The 25,675-nt window shown below is 41.2% G+C and overlaps 1 protein-coding gene across 1 annotated transcript; it reads right to left on the bottom strand.

The window, feature by feature from the left end:
• Positions 1 to 1,949: 1,949 nt before the first annotated feature.
• LOC115611289 (ovocalyxin-32-like) lies at positions 1,950 to 13,516 on the bottom strand. The gene is made up of 6 exons (XM_030493992.1): positions 12,392 to 13,516; positions 6,160 to 6,222; positions 5,050 to 5,224; positions 4,242 to 4,378; positions 3,610 to 3,672; positions 1,950 to 3,520 (listed from the first exon to the last, which is right to left on the bottom strand). Exons 1-6 carry the CDS (start codon positions 12,617 to 12,619, stop codon positions 3,362 to 3,364), a joined length of 825 nt encoding a protein of 274 aa, XP_030349852.1. The 5' UTR covers positions 12,620 to 13,516; the 3' UTR covers positions 1,950 to 3,361.
• Between the last annotated feature and the right edge of the window lie 12,159 nt (positions 13,517 to 25,675).

A 25,675-nucleotide genomic window follows, 5' to 3' on the forward strand; every position in this document is an offset into this window, starting at 1 on the left:
AGTTTAAAAATTTTTATTCAGGAGACTTGGCTAACCCTAACCTGCTGGGCAGGCATGGGGGGATGAGCCACCACCCCATGCTCAGCGTTTTCTCACATGTCCACCACCAAGCACAGGTCCTTCGGCACTTCCAGCATCCCTTGCTGAGAATGAATGTCACTTTTCCCTCCACATCCTTCAGAAACCATGCCAGAAGCCTCCAAAGCCTGTGCAGCTTGCTTCTCACCAAATCTGCCTGCCCACTGACAGTAGAGGGCATTTGAAGAGGGTTGAGGAGAATGTATGTAGAAGTTAACTCTTTCTGACACTATGAGTGAAACGGATTTATTTTACGGCCTTGCTTTCTTGTTAGAAAACTAAACCAAAGTTTCCTTTTCCCAGAATCTTCCAATCAAAAGGACGTGTTACTGCCGACGCTTAGCTTGGGAATCACTTGAATGGTTCTTGGTCACTCATAGAAGAGAGCTGAGACAAGGGTACTATAGTTAGGTGAGAAAGAGTAGTTATCATTTTTTTTTTTTTTTGTTAATTACTACCAGAGGATCCACACTGGGGTTTCTTTGCGTGGTGTCTCTTCCTGTCCCACTCAGCTTAACAGTATTTTTGCAGACTTCCAGTAAACAGAGAATGAATTTCCAGTTCAAAACCAGCCACATTCCTGGCAGAGGATCGGGGTTGATGCTTACCAGACGCAGACAGAACTGTAGCAGCTGGGCATCTTCTTCAGCCTCTGCTGGCAAACAGTGAAAATTACTTTAACCTCAAAAAAAGTGAGAGATTGGTCAGGGGTGGTGAAATGCTGCTAAACACAAGCAAAATGTGTATGAGGACGATACTGCTTTGGGCCAAATCCTTCTTGATTCCCTTGCACTCATAGCTCTGGTTTTCTGAGAATACTCTGCTGGGACTTGTTTCACAAAAAGCCCTGCAGGTTCTTGTGACATTTGGAGACTTTCTTAAGCAAATACAGCACATTTACTGAAAGTCAAAGATGGCTTATAAAAGCAGAATAAATGCAAGGAAGAAATGGGGTAGTTATTATTTTATTTATATATATGGCTTTTATGTTGTGCTTGGTTGAGGCCAATTGTGCAGTGAATTCCTCGCTCAGGGGTGCAGCCAGGGGAGCACTGATTTTCTGCAGACGTGGCACAGTGTAGGGATGGCGGAGGCACAATGAGATCGGCCCAACTCAAGCACCAGGAAGAGAATCTGCGGGTGAGGGAAGGCTCACAGTGAGGAGGCACTGGAGGCAGGGTGGAGAGCAAGAGCATTGGGACACCCTGGATTTTGTTTTCTTTGAGCATGATGATGTTTTTTATTTAATCAAATTTTAGGTAGTGCTCACATTATGTCTGACTTATGTGAACTCTCCCTAGCAGCAAAGAGGAAAGAGAGTGATTCCTCTTCTCTTGCCTCCACCTCTTCCAAACAGGCTCTGTTAGGTTTTGTAGCATGAAGAATTCACTGTGAACCCACCTGGGCCTTATCTCAGACCATGTCTGCATTGATGTAACCAAGTATTTTGCTGTATGATTTTAGGTTCTGACCCACTAGCTGAAATCTTGGCCCTAAAGAAGCTGGTGGAAATTTTGCCTTTGAGTTCCAACAGGTTTGCTACTTCTCCAGAAGTTACAGTGCAGCTTCTCATCTGATATGAGTTTGTGTTGCTTATTAGTAGTCAGTTACACCAATCTGGCAAGTTAAAAGTGCCCAATCCTCTCTTTGGCATCTGGAGAGCCTCACAAGGTAAGGGAACTGAACTTGTGGTTAGGTGCATGCTAAAGTAGAGCCCCAAAGTGCAAAATCTGTGCTATTCTTTTAATTCCAAAAAATATTTTCATCACCAATTTCTTTAAGAAGTGTTGCCATTACAAGCTCTGAGTTCATGCTTTGGATGTTGACAAATGTTTTACCAGCACGAAAGAAAACACCAGGAGTATGTGAAATGCTGCTACATGGAATTTATTGTAATGCTTTGTTATTGTAATGTATTGTTATGTGCTGATATAAAAAGCTTCAGTCAGTAAAAGTACATTGGACTGTAATACACTTGTGTAAAAAGCCTGAATTTGAGGGGGGTAGCAGATCACCTGGCCTAAAGAGTTAAAGCTGTCATGTTAAATATCTTAATCATGGTTTCCAATTACAGATCAATAATACCACAACGTAGCACAAATTATAAAGAACAAAATCGTCCCAGAAGCAGAGGCCACGTTTCCCGAAGGAAAGGGTACTTATTGATAATGAGTGAATTTAACCTGGGAGAAGCCTTGCTCATGGGTGAAGAAAAAGCAAACTGGAGACAGTTTGGCACTATCTGAGCGAACAGAGGCAAGGCAGTGGCACCTCCGCTGGAAGCCAAGTGGAGATTTGGGCATGATGAGATAAAACCACATCCTTGCCAGAGGGCTTTGCTGTATTTAGGATAGGCACAAGATGTGGCAGCATTAATCCACAAGCTGTTTGATGGAGTGTTCTGCACCCCAAACCCCAATGTGGAAATGCATCCATACTGAGCTGTCCTGTTTGCGGTTCTCTTTTTGTTCAGGGCAATAGAAAGAACTGCAAACAGACAGTGCCAGTGCCCTCGATTTCTGCCTGAGCAGCACTGCCGTGCAGGGCTCTGGGATGGGGACAGACATGGGTAGACCCCAAAATGTGTTTTCCTTGTATCAGTATTTTCTGAGTTTCCTTCACAAGTAAGAGAGAAAAAACACTGTCAGCTGACGCTGCAGGGCACAGTGGTGCCTAGGGACTGGGCTGTGCAGGGACTAGGCTGTGCAGACGGCGGTTACCAGGGCCGCATGGGGAGACATGTCGCTGGCTGCACTCGTCCAAGTCCTTCTAGAGGCTGGACAGCAGGAGGAGATGGACAGCTGGGGTTAGACAGCAGTGTCAAAAGGAAACCCAACCTCCACCCTGTGGAACAGTATTGGGTTTATTGGAGATGTAAGTTAAAAATCAGCATGGACCTAGCACCTCCTCCCCCCCCCCCCCAAAAAAAAAAAAAATCAGTAGACAAATATTTTTTAGCAACAGATTAATACACTTCTCAAGTTTTTTATCCCAATATATTAACTTTGTTTACAAGCTATGTTACTCAAAGCTACAGTAAGTCAGTGACATAAAATCAACTTGTGCATGTTTCTCTATATATAGGTAGTAGCAAAGTTTCTTATGTAGAACTCTACGAGTGTTGCAGTTTAAGAAACTATGGGAATTAATTTTGGAACAAGACAGACTAGCAAAAGCACTCAAATTCACGGTTCAACTTGTATAGAAAAATTACTGCAGCTCCAGGTCTATTAACACAAGGATTTTCTCATTTAATACAGGTACGTAAAACTGACAATTGCTTTTAAAAATTGGGTCCCTTTTCATGTAGAACCCCAGCAGCTGATCCAGATTCCATTCCAGATCCATCTTCCAGCCCCTGGTTTTCTGAAGCACAGAAGTATTTTACTTTCAGAGGATGACCAGGAAGCCAAGTGAGGCGCATGTGACATGAGATAATTTCCTGGGGAAGAGAAAAATACACATCTTTTACAATTTTGATGCTGTACCTCTGTTAATGAAAGGAGGTAGTGTACACCTGCACTTTCTTACCTGTGTTGGAATTTCATGGAGCAGGATGGTGTAGTCAAACTCAGTAAAATCATCTTTCCTTATCTGGGCATGTTTCAAAAAGAAAAAAATTATCAAGGACACAAGTTATACTGTTGAAGTTTAGAGGCTACTCAGTTTAGAGGCTACACCTCGCTTAGGGAGCGAGGTGAACAGGGCTCGAGATGGCTGTGGTCAATGAGGCAGGTTTTGTGTGTGGAGAGACAGAATTAGGAGCATGTCCTGCCTATAGAAATGTTGAAGGCACTAACTGTGGCGTGGCTCTGCAGTCTGACTGTTCTCTCACCTGCAACTGGGCTGACTCGGGTCCTAATTAATTGACTAACCCTCAAATAACTTTCAGAATCCTCCCTGCTTTTTAATTTCTCCTTCAGAGAGATTCTCATTCTAAATAACTCAGATCTCATTCTAAATAACTAAGGATTAAAAACTGAATGCTGTCTTTTGATCAGAGGTGATGGAGGGGGAAACAAAGGTTTGGGAACTCCTGTTCATTACGCTGCAGGTGTAAGATATGTTCCCTGAGAATGCAGTTTGGGCGCTGGCTGATGCTGCCTTTCAGCCTGGCTGGGCTTCGCTTTACTTACCCACTTCACTTACTCCGCTTCACTTACCCACTGCTTCACAGACTTCACTTGTGCCATGAAGTAGCCCATGTTTTCTGTTGACTTTTCCCACATTATGTAGCTGCTGCCAGCAACAGCCAAAGCCCACACTGGCTCCAGGACAGGTTCAATATTGCCATGGCTGTCTGCAAGGGAGAGAAAGAGTAATATAAAGTGATTGATTCTGCCTGTTCAGCAGGAAAATTAGAAACCTGGAGCACTTCTGCCTGGTGTAGCACTGCTCCTGGGAGGCGAATTTTGCTTTCGATGTGTTAGTCTTGAACAGGGAGGAAAGTGATGCTGAGCCTGCATCACTGAGAGTATGAAAGTGTAACAGAACTGAAATTGCCAAGAGACTCTGCTCACTGGGTCCCCACGGGGAGGGGAGAAGCCCAGTATCCACAACAGTGGAAGCCCTTACCTAGTGAGGAGGAAAAGAGGGGCTGGGGCACTCTGTTTCCAGGATGGAAAAATTCTATTAGTGAATTCCCTTGTGAGTTCTCCCCACAGCAGGGGAAGGCATGTGGGTTAAGGCAGTTGTTACTACTCGAGGACGTTTTGCATTTACTTGAATATAAAACTGCACAGGCTTTGCTTTTAAATCCAAAACACTTTCACAACAGGTGTTGGGTTTTTTTCTCCCCAAGAATTGCTGGCAAGGTGGAATTGTCCTGATAGTTAGCTCTATGGTATTAGGGTGCTACTGCAAATATATGTGTCTCCTTTTTAAAACGTGTGTACGTTTGCTTCTGTTCTTAAGAGCGCCCAGGCTCTTTAAGATAAAATGAAACACAGTCAATTATTTGGAGGAATATACCTGGAATGTTGTTTCCAGTTATTGGTTTTGTTTGGTGCCTGATTTTTTGGTAAAGCCTGTTGTCCTCTTCCTGGATTTGCTTCTGGTCTTTGCTCTGCATGCACTTGATATTGACAACAGGTGGAGACTTTGTCTTCGGATACAACACTGTAGCAAGGCAGCTCCTAGCATTTTCCTGGAAAGATAGAATTTAAACCCGTAAACTTTAATCAAGGTTTTATTCACCAGCAACACATTACTAAAAAGGCTCTTGGTACATCATGTGAAGTATACATATGGAATATGTGTATGTCTCTGTGAGATACTTTGTATGAAGCTGTACAGGGGCAAGAAAGTATTCAGAAGGATATTTTTTTTTCTTTTTTCTTCCCCCACCCTCCCCCCCCCAAAGTAAATAGGTTAAAACCACAAGGCTAAAGTGATTTAACAGAACTTTTTAATCCAAGTGTGGCAGAAATGCACTAAGTCATCTTGGAAATATGTTTGACTTCTCAAAAAATAACCTCAATTGATAACAGGGACTCTCGTGTACTTTAGCCTTGAAACAAAAATAATGCTTCCTAGTAACTTCTGAAAAGAATTAAAATTTCATAAAATGTGTGTGCAATGGAAAAGCAGATGCTTACAGTAAAGTTGCTCATGACAACTGTCTGACAGAATGAATGGAGGGGGGGTTCTAATGAAAAAAACACAACTTGTCAACTCTTTATTCTCATTTTGGTGTGCAGGCACAGCAGGAGCTACAGCTGGATAATGAGGACCATACTGTCATGTTGAGTTGGGGCCATTGCAGGGCTTCACTCAGGCGCTTGGATGTGACTGATGTGACTTGAAACACGACAGTTTCTTCAGGCACTGAGCAAAGTGGGTAACTACGGTGCTCTGACCACTTGAACCCAGGCAGAGGCTCAGGGCTGATGAGATGAAATACTTGAGTGATCCCAAGAGCGAGCCATACCCTGTGCTGGACAGGCACGTAGAACCATAAAGGTAAGTCTTTCCATTGTGAAAGACCCATTTATGACAGCACTTAAATGTAACCTGTTATGAAGATACTGAAGTTCATTTAACACACGCTATCAGAAGAAACACAGAGGACCATAAACTCACCCCGCTTTTGTAGTCTTCGGTAGTGAACTGCAGGTAGTACTTGTGACCAGAGTCTGGGATGCTCTGGAAGACAGAAGGATTCAGCAATTGGCATAACCATAGCCTTATGTACTGTAACTTGCCGTAAGTGCTGAAGAGGGGAAACGAGGGCGTCATGGCTACCTCCTGGAAACTGGTCAGATGAGATGTGCTGAGGCAGTCCTAGCAGCAAACACCAAAGGATCTTGACACCACCGTTAAATAGCCCTTACATTAAGGGATGGTTTAAAACCTTTCCTCAGAGAGATACGCAAGAAGAAAAATGCAGCTTTAAGACCTTCATGGGACAGATTGGTACTGGATAACTTTAAAAATAATAAAATTACAGATCCATGTTCAGCCTCCAAGGAGATTTTTTTTTTTTTTGCACAGGCCATCAGAGTGCCCTTGAATAAATATATATAAATGAATCAAATCTTGGTGACTGATTCACAGCTGAACAGGAATTACACAGGCTAATTTACCCTTAAGGATGCTAACCTTTCTAGTTATTTTTTTCTACCGTGACTGGAAAGAGACTGATTTCACTACACAGCATGGCAGAACAGGATTCTGATCTGCTCTTTTTGCCCTGGAAATACCAGTCACTAACTTGCTCAATCAACTATCCAAGATTCTGCTTGTTAAGGAAGAAATAAAAGAATATTCCTTGCTTATGGAAAGCAGCCAGTAGCACCTCTTATAGCATAAAGCATCAGAAAAGCCTTAAAAGCGTACACCTTCAAAATACGTAATTTTCTTGAATTTGGGGGTTCTTTTGTTTGTTTATTTGGGTGCTTTTTTGCTGTTGCTGACAGAAATGGTTCCATTAACAAACTGTATTTTTGGTGTGGGGTATGAGACTGTCCTGGCCCCAAGCATGCTGAAACAGAAAATAGCTTTTAATGTTGACCATGAAAAGTATTAATTATGCTAAAATGGGATCAATGTCTCATTCTGTAATGAAAGAGCAGGACCAATAAAAAGTATTTTTACTGTTCTATACTTCGTTAGTCAGTCTCTTGTTTTCCTACCAACTTTTATATTAACTTTTGAAATTCCTGTATTTTTGAGTGAGGAGTCTGAGTAACAAATAGTGTGGAAAAGTTTCTATTTATTCAACTACCTCCTTGTAAAATAACATCATGTGTTATCTAAGAGTTTGGTACATTTCCAAGCTTTTCCTTTGATTAAATCAGCTAGAAGTAAATGAAAGTAAGTAAGTCTTTTTGTCTGCTATACTGTGATTTCTTAGACAAGCTTTCTGACACACAAGGTCACTTCTGTGCCTGAAAGTTTATTCCTTTTGTATATATTGCCTGGCTTAATAAGAGGCATTCTCCCTTTTCATAAACCTCTGCTTGCTTCTGTTTGCTGCTGGTGGGGGATATATCTTTTCACAGGCTTTTCTTTGTGCGGTGCATGAGGCAGAATGTAGAAAATGCATCTTACTGGAGCAGCAAGTTGCCTTCTCAAGCATATGTTTAAGTCAAATGACTATTCCAGCAACAACACCGATTCGCTAGTCTTATTTGGTTTTTAAATGCAATACTCCTCAGATAAACAGGAAGGGAATTCTGGCTGTTTGCATAATATCGAAGCTTAGAACCCAAAGCAAATGCACGTGGTTTATTTATCTAAACTTGGGCCTTTGTGTTCCCATCATACTTTCTTCCCAGAAGCCATTAATAGCATATTGTTAGCAAAGTTTCGTTCCCAGGGCAAGGCCATCAGCCCAGCCCACACCTTTAGTACACACATGGAGTGCTGCAAGAAAGAGGACAAATTGGTTCAGTCGCTTACTCTACTTCTGTAAAAACCCTCTTGAACTTTATGATGAGGCAAATCTGGAGCTGGACCCTGATCACACTGTGAAGGGAATGGAGGAAATGGACAGAGGACGAGTTCAGACTTTTGTTATCTCTTTCTTCTCTGCCTTCTCGTTCTCCCCTTCTCCTGCCCTTGTTTTGTGTATCAGCTAAAATGTCCTTGAAATGACAGAGAGTGTGACATCAGGAGACATAGCAAAATAGTAAAAGCTAGCTTTCTATGCTAGGCTGACAAAAGAATCAGGAATTTGTGGGGCTGAAAGAAGGGTATAATCTCTCACTAATCACTACAGTTAAGTCCTAAGTTTCTGTTTATTGTAAAGCTACCCAAAAGCTGCGTTACCACTGTTGTTTCTAACATTCATTTGATCAAGCATGGGTATTTTTTAAGTACAGTGACCTAGGCTTACTCCTTTTCTTGTCACCAGTACCACAGATGAGAGAACCTGAAACAGGTGGACTACAACACCTCCAAAGTAGGAAGAGAAACTCAGCTCTGATTTAACTGATGATAATGGATGGGATAGGATGGTTCCCGCTGAAACCTTTCCTTAAGGGCGTAGTGCCACAGCCTACCTGAACACCTACAGTTACAACATCAGGGTCTTAAAGTCTGTAACTACGCTCTCTTATAGTTAAACTGGATCTTTTCTGTCCAGCATATTCAGTCATTTCAAATATGTTCAGCTATTCTTCCCGTATTATTTGTTCTTGCATTGGTGTTAACTGGTCTCTCTGCTAAAGAAAATACTATTTTTACACCTGTGATAACTTTGAAACTAGTAATTAGATTCAAGCTTTCAAGTGGTGCTACAGAGCTAAAATACAGGTTCAGTCTGGATATGCATCCCAGAGGACTTTGATCTTACTAGGGAGAGGTAGAAGGTACATTTGGCATGAAACAATTTTAACTTTTACAAAAGTATTTCCACTGTTATTTTCCACTATCATCTCAAAATGCATCACTACAAACCATCACATAGTGTGAGTTAAATCTGAGCTCAGGAATATTTGACATCATGCAATGATTTCTGGCTGAAAGCAGCCAATGTGTCCAAAAGAGAAGAAAACAAGTGAGTAATTCAATTTTCCACTGAATATCTGGGTCACGGGATTCTTTTATTTCCGGGCTCAAAATTAATGCAATTTTCATTACAGAATTTTAGTACTGTGAAGGCCAAAATAGCAATTTAAGAGCAGTTTCATTCCACGTCCCAAAGGAGGTGGTTTCGCAATTGGTGTACGCTGCTGTAACTCCCCACTGGCATAGAAGGCGGTGATCCACCTCTCACCCCTTGCTGCAGGTTTCCATCTCTTCTCCTGTGTGTCTCCCCACTAGCATTTCTCCCCTGGGACCAGTTTTCAGTTGCCGGATCAGAGAGCTGAGCTGCTCACTAAGTGTGGAGGAGCTGGCACTGCAGAGAGGAGCGAGCGTGGTGTCACCCGTGGGGATTCCTACCTCGCAGCCCTTGCACTGCCCCTACAAGCCCACTCTGGTGGCCCATGGCTTCAGGACGTGCTGGAGGTGTCGGATCCACAAGCAGCCAGGTGAGCTTTCAGGTCACCCCAGGCAGGCAAGAAAACCCAGCAGAGATGGATAATTTCTCAACCTCTCTGTACCTAGCTTTCCCTAGACAATTTACCTACCCTGTCACAGATTCTACTGACTGTTGGAAATAAATAGAAATCTCTTAATTGACTTCTAATATTAGGATCATAGTTCTGGTATTGCACTGTTTTGTGTCAAGGTGAGCTTGTGAAGAGAAATATCCATCTGTAAAATTATATTTTGTAGTCCAATTTGAGCAAGTGTAGCAGTTTAGCCAAGAGATTACCTAGCTTTACCTCTGCACCTCACCTCCTGGTTCACCTATCTCCTGCTCAGCTATGATTTATTTCCAGGGCAGCTTGGTATGGGAGACTGCTACATCAGTATTCTGAAAGTTTCTCTCTTGCATTCTAGGATCTTCAGCTGGCACACACTAATTCTTCTCTTATAAAAAAATGTATTTTAAAGTCTCTCTGTCAACTATTCCACGAGGTGCATGCTGCTGTTTCCTGGAAGATACTCACTTAATTAAAAACCCACATGTATGAGAAGAGACAACAAAAAGAAAACTGGAGCCAATGGCAAGGTAGGAGTTGTTATATATTTGGCATATCTCTGCTATTTGTTGCTAGGAGAGAAAAGTACTCAAGTTTCATTTTACCTGAACTTGAAAATGTCTTTACATCTAAGAGAGTTATCGTACTGGTGACTTGCCTCCAGTCCTGTTTCCAAGTACCACAATTTCACTGGCTAGTGGGCTAGTAATGTTAGTTTTTAAAATACGATGCTCATTATTAAATCCCATTATAAAATTATCCTATTATCCCATTATAAAATTATCCTGGTTTTACTAGATATAGTAATATAGCAACCAATGGGAAGCTAACCTTCTTTAAAAACAAACAAACAAAAAAACCCCAAACCCCAACATTTCTGTCTCTTCCATTTACATAATATAGCACATTCCTTCCAGGAAATTCTTTTCATTTTTTACAGTGGAGGACAGAAAAGTAGGAAGTGACCATGTCTAGTACATTTCTCCTCTTGTTTTCACAGTGTACAAAGAGGGGAAATAAACTGTAGAAAGTGGTTATAGTGAGCTCCTATAACATCCAGTACTGTGAGAAAGTAATGAGGCATTTCACTTCTCTCTGAACTAGTTTTTTTCTTTCCTATATTAAAAGGCAGGTGGCCCACTGTGGGTGGAAAAAATCCCTTTCCCTCCCTGCAACCAAAACTACCTTGTAAATATTTGGTTACACAGGGGTTGGAAAGAGGATCTGCACCAACCCCTGACTTCTGATATGTCTCTTTACTAGACAAGTGCACTGCTTCCAGCAGCACATGCTGCTGGCAGAGGCCATGCTGTTGTTCTTAAGAGGCACAAGCATTTGTATTTGTAAATATATGCATATATACCTATGCATACTACCCAGTAAAGTGCCCAGTAAATACAGAAGAGCACTTGTAAGTTTCGGGAAAGAAGTGTCAAATATCATAGTAAATTTCTGTCATAGACGTCTGCAGCAATTTCATTGGAGGAATGAAACCTCATTCCAGCACATCCATGCTCAGCAGCTTTTAAACTATATGTTTAATGACATGTTTGGGAATGGTGGCGAGAACAGAGAGTTACCTAAAAGGTGAGGTCTCAGATAAATCTATAGCAGGACATGGTGTTTGCATTCCCTGACAGGTTGCACGACTAACACTATACTTCATATAGTGCAAGGCTGAAAGAAAACACAAATTCTTAATTTTTATGTGGTAGTTTGTGTTTTGTCAAATTTAATTGGGAATTAATCTGGTCTGTTAAATACTGGGTGCAGCTCGAACAGGCTTCAAATTGTTTTCGAGCAGCTGCCAGCTGGGATATATGTGAAAGACTAATGTTTTAGGCTGGCTTGGAACTTCTTTCTTGAAAGGGAAGATTTTACACTACACCATATTATTCTCAATTTGAAGAGTGAGGGCCTGAATTGAACATGCCATGCAGATGATGAAGAACAAATGTTGTAAGATTCCCTTTTTTAAGTGTTTCCCAGGTGTTTTTGCCTATTCTCTTACTTTCAGGAACTGAGAAGGCTGTAAAAAACCCCAAAACCTGTGGCCAGAAGATGAGAAGGGAGAGCATAGCAGGGTGCTCGCGGGTAGCCTCAAGCATCCCTGACAAGCTCTCAGTGACATGAAAGCTCTGCCCCTGTAGCTGCTCCTATGTAGGCCTCCCATCCCCTTCTGTCACCTCAATTTGACATGTGAAAAGACAGATTTTCTGATGGGAACTGCATTGCCTTCAGTTGAAGCTCTCAATCTCCAGAGATAGAAAGCCAAGTCTTTTCTGTCCCTACTCGCACAAAGTACATGGTCACTCCAGAAGTGATTCTGCTGAAAATACTTCCTTATCAAACTGTTTTCTTTCCCTCATGTGCCCGCTCTGTGCCTCAGTTTCCTCTTCCCCTCATCCATGCTATGCTGCTTTTGATTCCAGGACAGGGCACTTGGGGCAACCTCAACCATCATATGGGGCGCTGGGCTTGGATTTCGGGGATATTTAAATCGCGACCTTTCCAGGCGGATGCCCTCGGAGGTGCCCCGAGGTGAGGGGGTGAGGGAAGAGGCGATGGCACAGCCGCCTCCTAAGGGGACCCGGTGGCCCGAACCCCCTGAGGAAGGGGCAGCGGCGGCGCGCTGAGGGCCGCCCTCTTTTATTACAGTAATTATTGTTATGGTACTTTCCCCAGAGTTGCTTTAAAGACCGCGGCTGCCCGCCCCGCCCTCCTCCGGACCCGCAGCCACCCCGACTCCCCCCCGCGCTGCCCCGCCGGCTTCCCCCTACCTTCACCGTGGCCTTGCGGACCTGCCCCAGCGCCTGCAGCGTCCCGGGGGACGCCGTCTGGAAGTTGAGGTAGTGCAGGGCCACCCGCGCCGCTCCCGCGGCCAGCCGGCTGCTGGGGCTCAGCTCCCGCTCGGCGCCCGGAGCCGCGGCCGCCGGCAGCAGCAGCGCGCTGAGGCGGAGGAGGAGGAGGAGGAAAGCGGCGGGCGGCGCGGCGCTGAGCCCCTGCATGGTGCTGAGAGGCGGCGAGAGGCCGGGGCAGCTCCGCACTGAGGCGGGCTCCGCTGAGGGCCGGTACTAATAGCGGGGAGCCCGGCCCGCTACCTCCCGCCCTCTCCTCCGCCCGCTGTCAGTGCTCGGGGAAACTCCTGTCTCCTCGGCTACTCCCCTTCCCCTCGGCCTTCCCACCTGCTGCATGCATCCCGGACGAGGGCTTCGGGGGACCGGGGCAGTCTGAGCCCCCCGGCTCCCTTGAGACAAACTCCTGCCCCCTTAGCCAGAAGAGGTGCCGGAAGAGGTGTGAGGTGAGAGACTGCCACTCGGAGACATGAGCAATGGTATAATGCATATCTGAACAAATACAGGTAATTATGTGGAAAAAACCCGGTTATCTCCTCCTCAGAGTTATGATAACTCAACACTTCCCAAAACTAAACAGGATCACCTACAGAGAGACAGACTTTCCCTGAGATGCAGCTGAAATATTCCAGAAATTGTGCACAAGATGCAGATGAAGCATTCCTCCCTGAAACAGATCTCACTAAGTGAAGTTTCTTGGAACCAGAATGGTCATCTCTCTTGTAGTGTGAAGAAAATGAACTGAGACAGCAGCCCGTCAGCCAGATTCCCTTAAGATGATTTTTAGGACACAAGTGACCTTGCTACTGCTGGAAACATCTTTTTTGGAGAGACTGAATATGGTATAACATATTTTTTATGTTTTTTTCCTGGGTTAAAAATAATCCCTGGGTTAAAATGCTGGGTTTTTAATGACCTGCTCTATTACCTTTTGAGCAGATGTGTGATTGTATGCGCAGCTGGAAACCTATTTTTGTGCTTCTGCATGTGTATTGGGGCATGCTTCTGGGTCGGGGCGCCAAAGTAGTAAATCAGAACTCTGGTTAAAGACTCAAACTGTCTCTCATGGAGCATTAAGTTGCCTTTATTACTGTAATGCTTTTTCATAGAACATGAAATTCAGTATTTTCGAGGCTTTCCTATGTGAGGGAAATAATTAGTAGAATAAAGGCATAATAACATTCTTTATTACACTGTTTTCTGTGCCACCTCACTCATTTAACTGCCCTGACTGTGTTAGCGTTTATGATTTTCCTTCTCGAGATATTGTCAATAAATCTTCACATCCTCTGGCATGCTGTTCTCTTTCTTTCCACTGGGGTAGCAGATGCAAATGTAGTTCCTCTCTTTTTTAACTTTCTTTCCAAAAAACCTTGTGCTCTTTCTGTGTTGTCCCTTCTGTAGCTCGTTTTATTCCTTCTTGTTGCTTGTTAGTAAATTCTTAGTTACAATTTCTGAAGCACCTCAAGAGAACTGGGCCGTGTTTTGAGTGAAAATGTAGCCATACGGGGGCAAGCCAAGAGCTCACCTCACCCAGTACCCTTGGACAGAGCCTTTTCTTTGTAAGGACCATAACTACAAGGCAAGAATAGCTGATGCTTCCCAGGAGTACTCTCCCAGCTTCCCGCCACTTACGGCTTTGTGCTTTCCTGAGGCAGCAGAGGTATTTTCTGGATGGTTAGTAACGTTCAGCAGATTTCTCTTCTGCAGAGTAGTCCAGTTTCCCCTTGAGCCTGTGTCAGGTGCAGGCAAGGCTCTGAACAGTACGGACTGTTTTCCTACCCTAATGAATGCTTTTCTGTCATACAGCATGCTTGGTTCCAGACAGAAGTATGGAACCATCTCTCTCGTTGACATTATTAAGCTTTTGCCATCTCTTTCTTTGACACAATTTAGCTTTCTGTCTTCATCCTCAGAGTCTTTGTGGCAGTTTCCCCCAGGACTTATACTACAGAAAAAGAACTGTTTTCTGACACCAATCATCCTAGAAGATGGTGAAGTTTTGGTAAATTCAATTTAAGTAAATTCAGCATCCAAGAGAAAGTATGCAGCTATGCAGTTTGGGAATTTTTTTTTTTTGCCTTCAGTCTTAAATGACACTGTCAATAACTTATGCAGCAAATTAAGTTTCTTTTATCCTATTTAGGAGCCAAACCTCTCATCTGCATCTGAGTTATATCTCATATAGAAAGGTTAACTTTAGATTAATTTGGCACCTCTCCCGGCTTTACAATGCACTGCTTGTCTTGACATCACACAGCTGCTTATGAGAGGGTAATGGCATTTTTCATATATTTAAGGGGGAAAGCATTTATAAAAAATTTACAGAGGGAGTAAGCTAAATTTTTCCTTATTGGGACACATGCCATGTTTTTCTCCAATGTTTTCTGTTTAGCTGGAAGAAACTGCGATCTAGTCTTTTCTCATTTATCCCTGCTGCGATGACAGCTCTGATGCTACTTTTAAAATGAAATTCAAAGCATGACTCTCCTTAGCTGACACTGGAGGAGTTTGAGCAGTGCCAATGGTCTCCTGATGTTCGCTTTGCGCGCTTTGTTTCTCACAGGGGCTCTGAAGGTAGGACAAGTGGCTGAGGACATCATGGGAGCAGAGGAAGCAGAGGCCATGAAAGGCAAGCAGCAAGGTCAAGCAGGGATGGCTGGTAAGAAAAGTTTTGGTGCAGGATGTGAATCAGGGTGGAGAGAGAGGAGGTGAGGGCTGCAACGGGCCAGTTCTCCAGCTCATTACAATAGTGTACTTGCATGCTGCAGCTGTCCCTGTTTGAGGAAAGAAGTTAAACCCACCGTGCACAGACGTTTCATGCTCATTGTTTTGATGCCTTGAGTTTTGTGGAAGTTCAGAGGCTTAAATAAGAGGTAAGAGCTTAAGAAGAGGTAAAAGCTTGTAAACCTGGCTCTCTGCCGCTTGTGCTGTAAAAGCCTGCAAACCTCTGGTGCCTCAGTGCTGAGCTGTGAGGCTCTGACCCATCTATGACTTTCTATGTGCTTCCTTTTCCCTGTTAGTTCTCCTCCTTTTCCTGCTGTCTCAGTCAGCATCGCTGTCAGTGATACAGTTGTTTCCTTCCTCCTGAGTGCAACAAAGAGGCTGTGAGTAACCGAGACCTGTGGGTCAGTTTGACAAGGACAGAGAACCTCTATCACAAAGCAGGGACAATTCCATAGCAATTTCCTAAAATACTGCAGAGATTATGTTGCTATAATTTGCTGTTGGTCAAATGTAAGTCTGAATTTACAAAGCATTTTGACTTGGGAAATAAAAGCTCAAATCCTGAACATGGCCAGGTCAGGGCTAGGGGGTTATTCCTAAATATGTGCAAACACAGACATTTGATGCTCTCATAATATTTAGAATATTTATTTATTTTAAGCCTTGATTTTATGGGGCCCTTAAAAGCTGAAAGCTCATCCTCTACCAGCCAGGCCTCAAGCTAGGCTCTGCTCATTTGCTTCAGACTTTTTGGCGACAGTGAAAATGGAGCTCTACAGCATGTAACAGCTGAACAAAAGGAACCGGAGCGAAAGATCTAACTTGAAATGACGTACATATTCTAGTTAATTAGTATGAGGTGCGTGTAGGTTTTGTCCTTCTAGAATATCTTTTTACCTCTCATCCCAGTTAACTTGGTCCAGATTCAGAGGATGGCAGTGGTCTAAGTTACCTACCAATAAGCGTCTCTCAGTCTTCCTTTTTCTGTTCTTCTTTAGCTAACTGTGCATGATGGCAAATTTCCTAGCATTAAGATTGTGTGGCGGTTTGCATCATCCTTATGTCACACCTAACTCAGATCCTTTAGAAATGGAAAGGAGGGTTGTTTCAAGCAGCTGGTCTAAAAAGCATTCTGAGGTTTTCATTTTCTTACCATCTTTTTTCATACATCAGATGCTTGTTTAGAGGCCGGTTATTCCTAATGTGTTTCATATTTGAAGACTATTTCTACATCCTTTGCATACAACAGACCCCACTGGCTTGTAATCACTGTCAGATGACTGTAATACATATGAATACTGTAATACAATGAATTTGGACAAACTTCAGTTTATTTTGTTTTCCAACTTTTTCAGTTCTAGCTTCAGCATCTTGCTGTAGTTAAAAGTAAGCTCTCTTGCTTGATTTTAAGTGAATTGTTTATGGCTTCTCCCTACCCCCCAATATTTATGGTTTGATTTTATTCCCAATAACTAATCACAAGAGCTCATTTTCTGCGTAATTAGTATCCAGATTTTTTGCAAGATAAATCAAGCTTTGAAGAAGTGATTTCTAATGTATTGCCGGGCTGACTTTGCCTGTCGTTAAGCACAGGCATAAAAATACATAAGTTGCTTTAGTGTGGCTCATTTTTTCAGGGAAACTTGGGTTTGAAGCCTTCTGACTATTTTTAAATCTTTCAGGTTATGAATGGAATTTTATTTTTTTTTTCTTTTGTTTTTTTAAAAGACAGACATGTATGTTTGGTGTCAGCAGTGGCAGATGCCATTCTTGCACACCCAGGTAACAGAATTTTCCCAATGGATTTTATATATGTGACTCAACATAGACTGTGTTTCCTGCAGGTGCTGGTGCTCAAAATGTATGATGTGCTGTGTTTTGACAAACGGCCAGGCTACGCTAAAGCCAAAATGGAGTCTCTTATGGCCTGAGTGTACAGTAGACAAGTTTTCTAAAAACCTGTGTGTCATGTGTGTCAATTTGCCTCTGGGGAAGTAGCTGTAATAGTTCCGTAGGGAACTGACATTAAAATAAACAAGAAGAGAGAAAGCAGTTGAAGCCAGTAAATGCTCACTGTGACAGGAATTATCTTCAAGGCCTTTGATTTGGTTTCCTATTAAAGTTAGAGAATTGTTTTTGACCAGAATTGTTAGAGCCAGGAAACAAAGAAAAGTGAAAGGATGTGGAAGCCGTCACTTAAATGCATGTTAGTTGGGTCAGTAGGGGAATAACACTTGGCATATAAAGGATTGCGATACCTATGTCAATCCAGAAGGTTTAGTAACCCCTTCCAGCCAAAAACTTGCAAATTGATTGATGCTACCTGTTTCTGTTATTTTGTGTGTTTTTATATTGCTTTTCAAATGCATACTGACATCCTGTAAAATTGAAACAGTCACGAGTAAGCTTCTGAGCTCTCTTTTAACTGCTCCTGTGCTGTTGGCAAACTTTTCCCGTGAGCTATCTGTTAGGACTTCTGGTCTTGTTGCTTGGAGGCTCCTCTGGTTCAAAAGCGATGTTTGATGGTGTAAATCACCCTTAATCTCCCATTGCACTCTCTTTGCTAAGGTGTTTGAAGCCTTAGGGGATTTCATTCGATCTACCATAGCTTGAGTGTGTTGAATCAATATCTTTTACAGTGTCAACTATTTATGTGCAGAAAAAACCTTTGTGAACCTGCTGAAACAGAGAATCACAGAAATTCTCAAACATGTAAGCATTTACAGGGTCCTCTTTTATTGTACTTCCCCAAAAATCAACAGTGGTTGCAGTATAGATGCTGCAACTGATGCTAGCATCAATTTGAGTAGCACAAAGCACATGCAATGTGGATCCTCTCTCTTTACTGATGGTATTGCATGCCTCTGAGGAAGTCAGCATGAAACTGCGTGTCACTGCACTGCATCTTCAGCTGTTTCAAGCTGCTCATGCAATACACACCACTGATTCTTCAGCGTTTTCTTGAGGCTGTTATTTCATAATAGGACCACATTTAAAGTCACCTTGGGGAATAGTCACAAAACTCAGATTTACCATGTTCACAGCTACTTTTAGTTTCTTAACCTTTATCAAGGATACAAGATGAGTGCTGCATTTATGGAGTTTGTCTGGCAGAAAAGTAAGCTGCTCAGCGTGTCAGTATGACAGGTTTGGAGGGTACATCTTGGGATGGACTTTGCTGGGGAGTTGCTGGGTTGGAGAAGTAACATGGGCTTATAGCAGATGCCTAAATTTAAGAACTAAATAATGGAATCAGAAATGATATTTTGCTAGAAAATTGGAATATATACAAAATTACCCAAATCCAAGAAAAGTGAAAGGCCATATTTTATAACCAAGGGGAGCAAATCATTACAAATTCTTATCACTGTTATTCTAACATTAAAAGGAGACACAGAACATTTTGGTAACCTATTTGGATAATTTTCTCTTGATTATAGAACAGGTATGGAACAAAGAAATCTTAGTTTATAGACTGGCCCCAACAAACAAATCCCTTACATGCCCAGTGAGACACGGTCACACAGAGCCAAGAATAAACACAAGCAATAAAAACTACCTATTAATAAACTGAAATCACAAATCTGCCTTGTAAAACTGTAACAAATAGATCTTGGACACATGCTCAGGCCTGTTTAAAAATAAACAGAAATTAAAGTAGCCATTTAAAGATGAAATGCTGATAGGAATGCATGCCTATTTGGGTGTTTTATACCACTGGTGGCTGTCACAGAGGAACTCAGCTGTAAGGTCAGGCAGAGATGTGGTGTTTGGTTAGAGTCTCTCCTTCCTTCATACTGCTCTTTCAGCTGTGCTACTTCTCCAGAGATGTTTGGGCAGTGCTCCAGATCTCCAAAAGATGGGGTCTAAAATAAAGCCCCTAAAGCACTATTTGGATTAAATTCCTCCCAGCAGATCCGATGGATGCTAAGTCACAATCCCTTGCCCCACACACAAACTATTTTAATTTTTTTGAGCTTAACGTTTACTTATAGCTGATAGCAATAAAAATCCCCTTGAAATACTGGCTTTTTTTTGACACTGGTTTTATAAAGATTCAACGTATGTCATTGCTGAATGACTATTGCAACAGAACAATAATTTTTGAAGTTTTCAGTTGCACAATGTTTAAACAAGGCATTAAATATTTGCACAATAAGGGAATGATGGCTCAGTGTTTTAAATAAGGTGAGGACAAATGAGTGAATTCTTACGCTAAATTCCACAACTCTGTATCACAAACCATCTTTCTTGCAAGGTGACGTGTTTGAAAAGATCCAGCAGAGGTAACAACTGAGAGGAAACACATTTTCTGTGTTTTGCTCACCATATCCTCCCATTTGTCCTCTCCTTTGTGACTGCTGCTCTCTCTGCCCTTTGCAGTGGTTGTTTCCAGGGTCTGCTCTCCCTAGAAGCTGTGGATGCCGAGCTCTAAGGTCCCTGGCTTGTATAATTGAAAGCCAAAATGGAAAAAACCCTGGTAGAAGCACAGCTGCTCTGTCACTCCTGAACAAAACCTTCTGGGCAGACAGACCTATAAGGTGATCCTAAATTTATTGTATTTTTTTCATAATTCTGATGTCTCTCAGACAAAAGATGAAATACAGACAAAAACATATTCACCATTGAAGGGTTCCCTTGGTTATTTAGGAATGTTATTTAGGCTGGAAAACAGGTATTGTTAATTCTCTGGTAAGAAGTTTTGTTGTAGGGAGACATTTTGGAGATTAACTAATTTATGTGTGGCATTTTATCTTCAAATACTGAATTTTGTACTTACTTTCCTTGAAGATTTGCTTGAAGTTAAATACTGTCATCTGTATTTATGTTAGTAGATATATTACCCAATTTCCAGTTCACATCTGTAAAATGGTGTGATGACAATTTACAGGATGCTAATTTTACTGTTCTGCAGGGCTTACTGTACCCCCAGGCAATACAGTCCTGAAGCAGATTGACCACCCTGATAGCAAAAAAGGCAGGTTACTCTTCAGCAGCTTCTAAAACCATCTCACAGAACCAATCAAAATCCATATTATGATTTTTTTTTTAATTGTGAGGTTCATATTTGGCTATTGTAGGTACTACTTATGTGACTTAAAAATAAACTGGAACTAGATTTTTACTCTGAGCAGTAGATGAATACATGATAAAATCACCAGAGCAACGGACTCCAGTACTTTAATTCACATATTTATATATTATCTCCTTTACATCCTAAGGAATGGTTTGTTTTCTCAGCACGTCTCTCATTGGTCAATAGTAGTTTTCTTACCATTGCTGTATCTTGTGATAATCTCTTTTTCTTGGTTCTGATTAGGAATAATTCCTCCTTTGTCCTTTTCTGCATCACTGTATGTTCCCAGAACTTCAGAGAAAATGATCTTTTCTTTCTCGATTAGTCATACTGTTTTAACAAATACGTACTTGTTTCCTCAAGTAAACGTATAAGAACTATTGTGTTTATTTCTTCACATTGCATAGTTGGGCTTAACCAACAGCATGATGGTGGAGTCGAAATGAAAATCTTTCTGTGAGGTTTAAGGATTAAAGAAAATATGGAGAAACAGCATTGCTTACAAAGCGCAGACTTCAGTGTGGCCAATGTGGTACTTTTCACGAGCATTATAGTCACTGAAACACTGTTTATACTGGGAAAAAAAAAATCTGTGTGACAAGCGAAAGCTATGAGCTTGGCTGCAGCTTTGATCCTGTGATAAGACTGACTAAAAGACTTTCAGCCATTTAAAGCTCAAGGAAAAAACAGTTTGTAAAGGACAGTAGAGGAGCGCTAAACAGTAATTTTCAGCGACATTAATTCCAGTTGGAGAGACTACAAAGAGAAAGTTCTTCAACTTTCATTGCTGTTAAATTTAAGTGAGTTTGTGTAATCTGGCATAGCTCCACTGCTATGAGCTGAACACTGCACAACTGCATCATGCTACAGCAGAGAGTGAACTGACCGCTTGTACCGTCACCTCTCACTACATGCTGTGCTAAAAATGGGTTTTTTGTGTTGGGGTGAAAACGCTGTAATGGGCATTCATGTTTAGCATTTTTCCTTTATATTACAAGTTTCTATGAGAAATAGAGCAAATGAAAATCAGAAATGTTTAATGTCATATATGGTCTAAACAGTAGTTCTGGTCTGCGAAAAGAAGCCTTTAGTATATTTAAATCTTCAATATTTTAAAAAATCTACACCGTGGTCTCTAATTTTACACATCAGCAGATTGGTAGGTCAAGACCTAAGAATTTTATGGCTTTTTACTGATATTTTACTGATGGGGAATGTGATACTAAACTCTTTTCCCTGGAAATGATTGGCATATTAGTATAGATCAGGCATGTTTATGCCCAGCTCCAGCACAAACCACAGATCTGTTTTTTGGGTTTGCTTTTCTTTTTACATATCTAGATCTAGACATAAGGGCATTCAACAGTCACCAGCTTTCTCCCACAATTTGTAGAAGACATTATTTTTCGCCTGGTGACCACCTTTCCAGCACTGTTTGTTATCACCAGCAAAATGCATCTCAATAGCTAAGCTGCTTCTGTCCAGGAATGCAATGTGATCTAGGAAATTATTCTGCTGTTTCACTAAATCAAAATGAAATGACAGGGATTTGGGCTTGATACCCTCCCAAGACTTTAAAAAAATGCAATTTATGGCAGAAACTAGATTAATATTTCATATTTTACAGATGCAAATTTGACATTTTCTGTTGGAAACAAAACACTGCCATTTTCCTTTTTTGGGGGAGTTGCTTTTAAATGTCAGACTGTCTGTACTGAATCAATGTTAGCATGAGATCTGTGGTTTGGGTTACAACATAAAACTATGTTTAGGATGGTTTTGCTAATTATTTTTTTTAATTTTTTTTTTTAAGAAAAAATGCATCCGAAGTTGTGGAGTTTTATTTTACCTGTTATCAATCAGCGTTATTAGACATTATTATAATGTGCTGAAGTATTTGTTTCAACCTCTCAGATGAAATGATTTGCTGCCAGTTTAAGAGCCTGACACTATAATCTTCTGTTATGTAGGGCTGGGCTTCAGATCTGTAATATGTTCATGAACAGAACATATCCCCACATGTATATGAAGCAAAATATATATATATATATTGACAGAGGTCTTACACATGATTGAAGTATTGCTGTGAATATTGTGGTTAAGATTTCCTTCCTGAATCCCTGATTGCATCCACTCTTCCCTTCTGGAAGAATTTTTAATTGAGGGTAGTATTCCATTCTTGGTCTTGTCCAAACAAATCTAGAAGATTTTAAGGGAAATTATTATGTAAAAGACAAAGAGGGAGAACTTCTACGTTTTTCTGTGTAGGACATGACCATTATTGCAGTTTTCCATGCAGATAGCTTAAACCTATAATGACATTTTGTTCTGACTTTTTTTAAATAGCCCTGGCTGACCTTGCTACCAAAGGTGAACGTGAAAAACAATAGCAGGGGAGTGAATGGTGAGCATATTTAAAGCACAATAATGGGAAATGCTCCCGTTGCCACCGAGTCCTTTTCCTTCCCCTGGCAACATCTATGGCTTGTCCCCAGCACTGCGCTTCTGGCCTCTGATTCCCTGAGCCTCTTCAGTGAGGTAACTATTATCAGTATAAAAAAACATATATTATAGTGGTAACATTTTAAAAGCACAATGAAATCTCATCAAAACAGGCCTAAGATACACTTTTTAAATGCATCTGTAAGTTGCTGCTTATGAGAGACATGCTAATTTTTAATAGCAGATTTCTTCTGGTAGCATCTTCCAGTTTGATTTCTAATGAATGCTTGGTTAAATACTGTTAATACTCACTTTGAATAAAAACATTGCTGATTGTATACTTCTTGGATTTATCTTCTTCACATTTTTGAGACACAGGGGATTAGAAGTCTTGCTATCTATTGGCTTATATACAATAATAGATCAACTTTAATAACTGGACTTTGGTACTGATATGAATTAAAATAACATGATTTATACTGAAAAGTTGGATACAAGTTGCTTTATTTCTCTGGTTTCTGTATATGCTGCTATGCCATAGTCTAGAGGCTTTCTTCAGAAGGTTAAACATGTATTTTTAACTGCTATAACTTTGTTATAATGCAAAAACTGCAGACAGAGATGGAGAAAAATGAAGTACTTTCCCAGTGGCTGAGCATTTTCAGCAGTCAGTGCTTGGCCCTGTGCAGACTGCAATTGCAAGTTTGCACAGGCAAGGGAAAATGTGTTAGCAGGCAGAGAGGAGAAGGCCAGGGATTTTACAAAGCACTTGTGAGAGCAATGTAGTTTTGCCTGGTAATATATCACTGGAGGCAGTGAAAGCGGGGAGGATGATACTTTTAACCCACGTTTTCTCATGGGCATAAATGCAATCCCCATTTTGCACTCTGAACATTTGTCAGTGCAAAAGACGACAGATTTAACCTCATATTACTCATGCAGAGCTTTCATTCAGCCTTCTCCGTGGAGATCAGTGTAGTTATGTGGTTTTGTAGTATTAAATCGGTGAAGTGTGACCTTGTTTAAGCAAAGTTGTGCAAGCTCCTCTTTGTGAACACTGGCACTGCTCAGGGGTCTGGCAGTAGTGGCAGGGCATATTCTCAGATCTGCATGTCTTTTACCGTAACTGAGGAATTAGGGATAAAAAGGCAGAAAGAAACACGCTGTATACAAAGGTAGAAGGAAACGCCTTTAGCTGGTTTTCACAAGTGGTATTACAAACTAGGCACCCTCACTAACTTCTGGTGTAGACAAATGACAAATGTTTTTCTGTGTGCAAACTTGTTTATAAAGAGAACCAAAAATCTACTGGAATAGATTAGTGTTTTGCTGAGATGTTATGATTTAGGTTTTTATTTTTAATGAATTATTTTTTCTAGCCTTCTGGATTCTAATAAGAAACTTTGCATATTTGTAGTGAATGCAGGATTTTAGAAGGAGCAGAGTAAATTTGACTGAGGCATAAAAACTAAATGAAAGGGGTTGATATTAATATTTCACTTATGAAGGCAGCCTATTGATTCAAAGAGGAAATGCCTGGCAATCCCAGTGAAAGAGTCACAGGCACCCACTCTTAACTCAAACAGACTTTTGGCAGAAATGATCTAACTGCTTATGCTAATTGTGGTAGAAAACATTTTCATATACAAATAATGAGAGTGCCTGAAAATAGAAGACCATATCATGATATGACATCACTGAAATGAAAGAAAGTTTTAAATAAGCTAGAGATGGCAACAGAAATCTGCTATTATATGAAGAAAATATGAGATGGTGGAAGGTAACACCAAAAATCATGGACACTGGGATGGGAATGGACCTGAGGAAGTCACGTAGCCCATCTTTTACCAATTGACTCTCCCGAGAATAAACTTTATTGTTTATCACAGGAAAAGCCATGGTTTTGTCAGGGTAAAGGTTATAAAAAACCATAACTTGTGATAGAGCACCTGATCTTGGTCCACAGTTTGTGTGACTTTGCTGTGGTCTGCATATGTGTGTTTCTGCATGTTTGTAGACATATGTGTATATATATGTATATACTGGATATGACAGATATTAATTGCCAAGTCTGTAGGTAGCTGTATCTATTTGTACTGCTAGACGCTGTACAATTGCACCTTGCCAATACAATTCCTCTCTGGGTTTTTTTATGAGGTTTGTGCTGTGAGGATTTAGTGTGACAATGTCTTTTTCTAAAAGCTCACTATCAGTCATGGGGTCATCAGAGAGCTTGAGAAAGGAACAAAATTTTAAATATGAAAGCAAAGGTATGATCCAACCTATTGAGATATTTATAACCATCTTGAATATTTGCATCTAATACTTTCCACTAGTTCTGTGAGGTGTTAGGGAAATGATTTTTTTTTTCCTTCAGTTATTTTTACTCTGCTTCCATCTGCTAGCAAAGTGAAGAGGCAGCACGAGTTTAGGATAGGCTTGTTCAGGACAGTATTGCTGACACTTTAAGCAATTTATGTTTCCCTGATCAAGCTACCTAATTAAATAAAACCACAGAATTGAAAAACATGTTGGATATTTTTGCATTTTTCTGAAGCAGGCTGTGGTAGACTTTTCTCCAACCAAAGATGACCTGTTTATGGAGCCAGCATGTTTCCAGGGTCTGAAGCAGCTTTGTAGTTGTTGGTCAGAAAAGGAATTGCAGACATTAACTCCTCGGTTTTACCCCTGTTTTTTCTTGCTTATCTGTTAGCTGAGAGGTGATGAGAACAAGCAGCAGCCTCTCAGGTGAGAGTGCAGGAGCATCTGACAAGCCCTGGGAGTGAGTTGCTGTCTGGGAGCTGGAATTTAGATGTACCGTTGTTGGGTTCTATGGCTTATCCTAAGACAACAGCATCAACAGTAAATTGTCACTTTGTGGACAACATGTAGTGCTAACTCAAAGAAACTGCAGGATTGCTGTGGCAGATATTGATAGTAAGCCTATAAAATAAATCTTGAAG

Source organism: Strigops habroptila, chromosome 8, assembly GCF_004027225.2.
Source record: "Strigops habroptila isolate Jane chromosome 8, bStrHab1.2.pri, whole genome shotgun sequence".
Classification (NCBI taxonomy): domain Eukaryota; kingdom Metazoa; phylum Chordata; class Aves; order Psittaciformes; family Psittacidae; genus Strigops; species Strigops habroptila.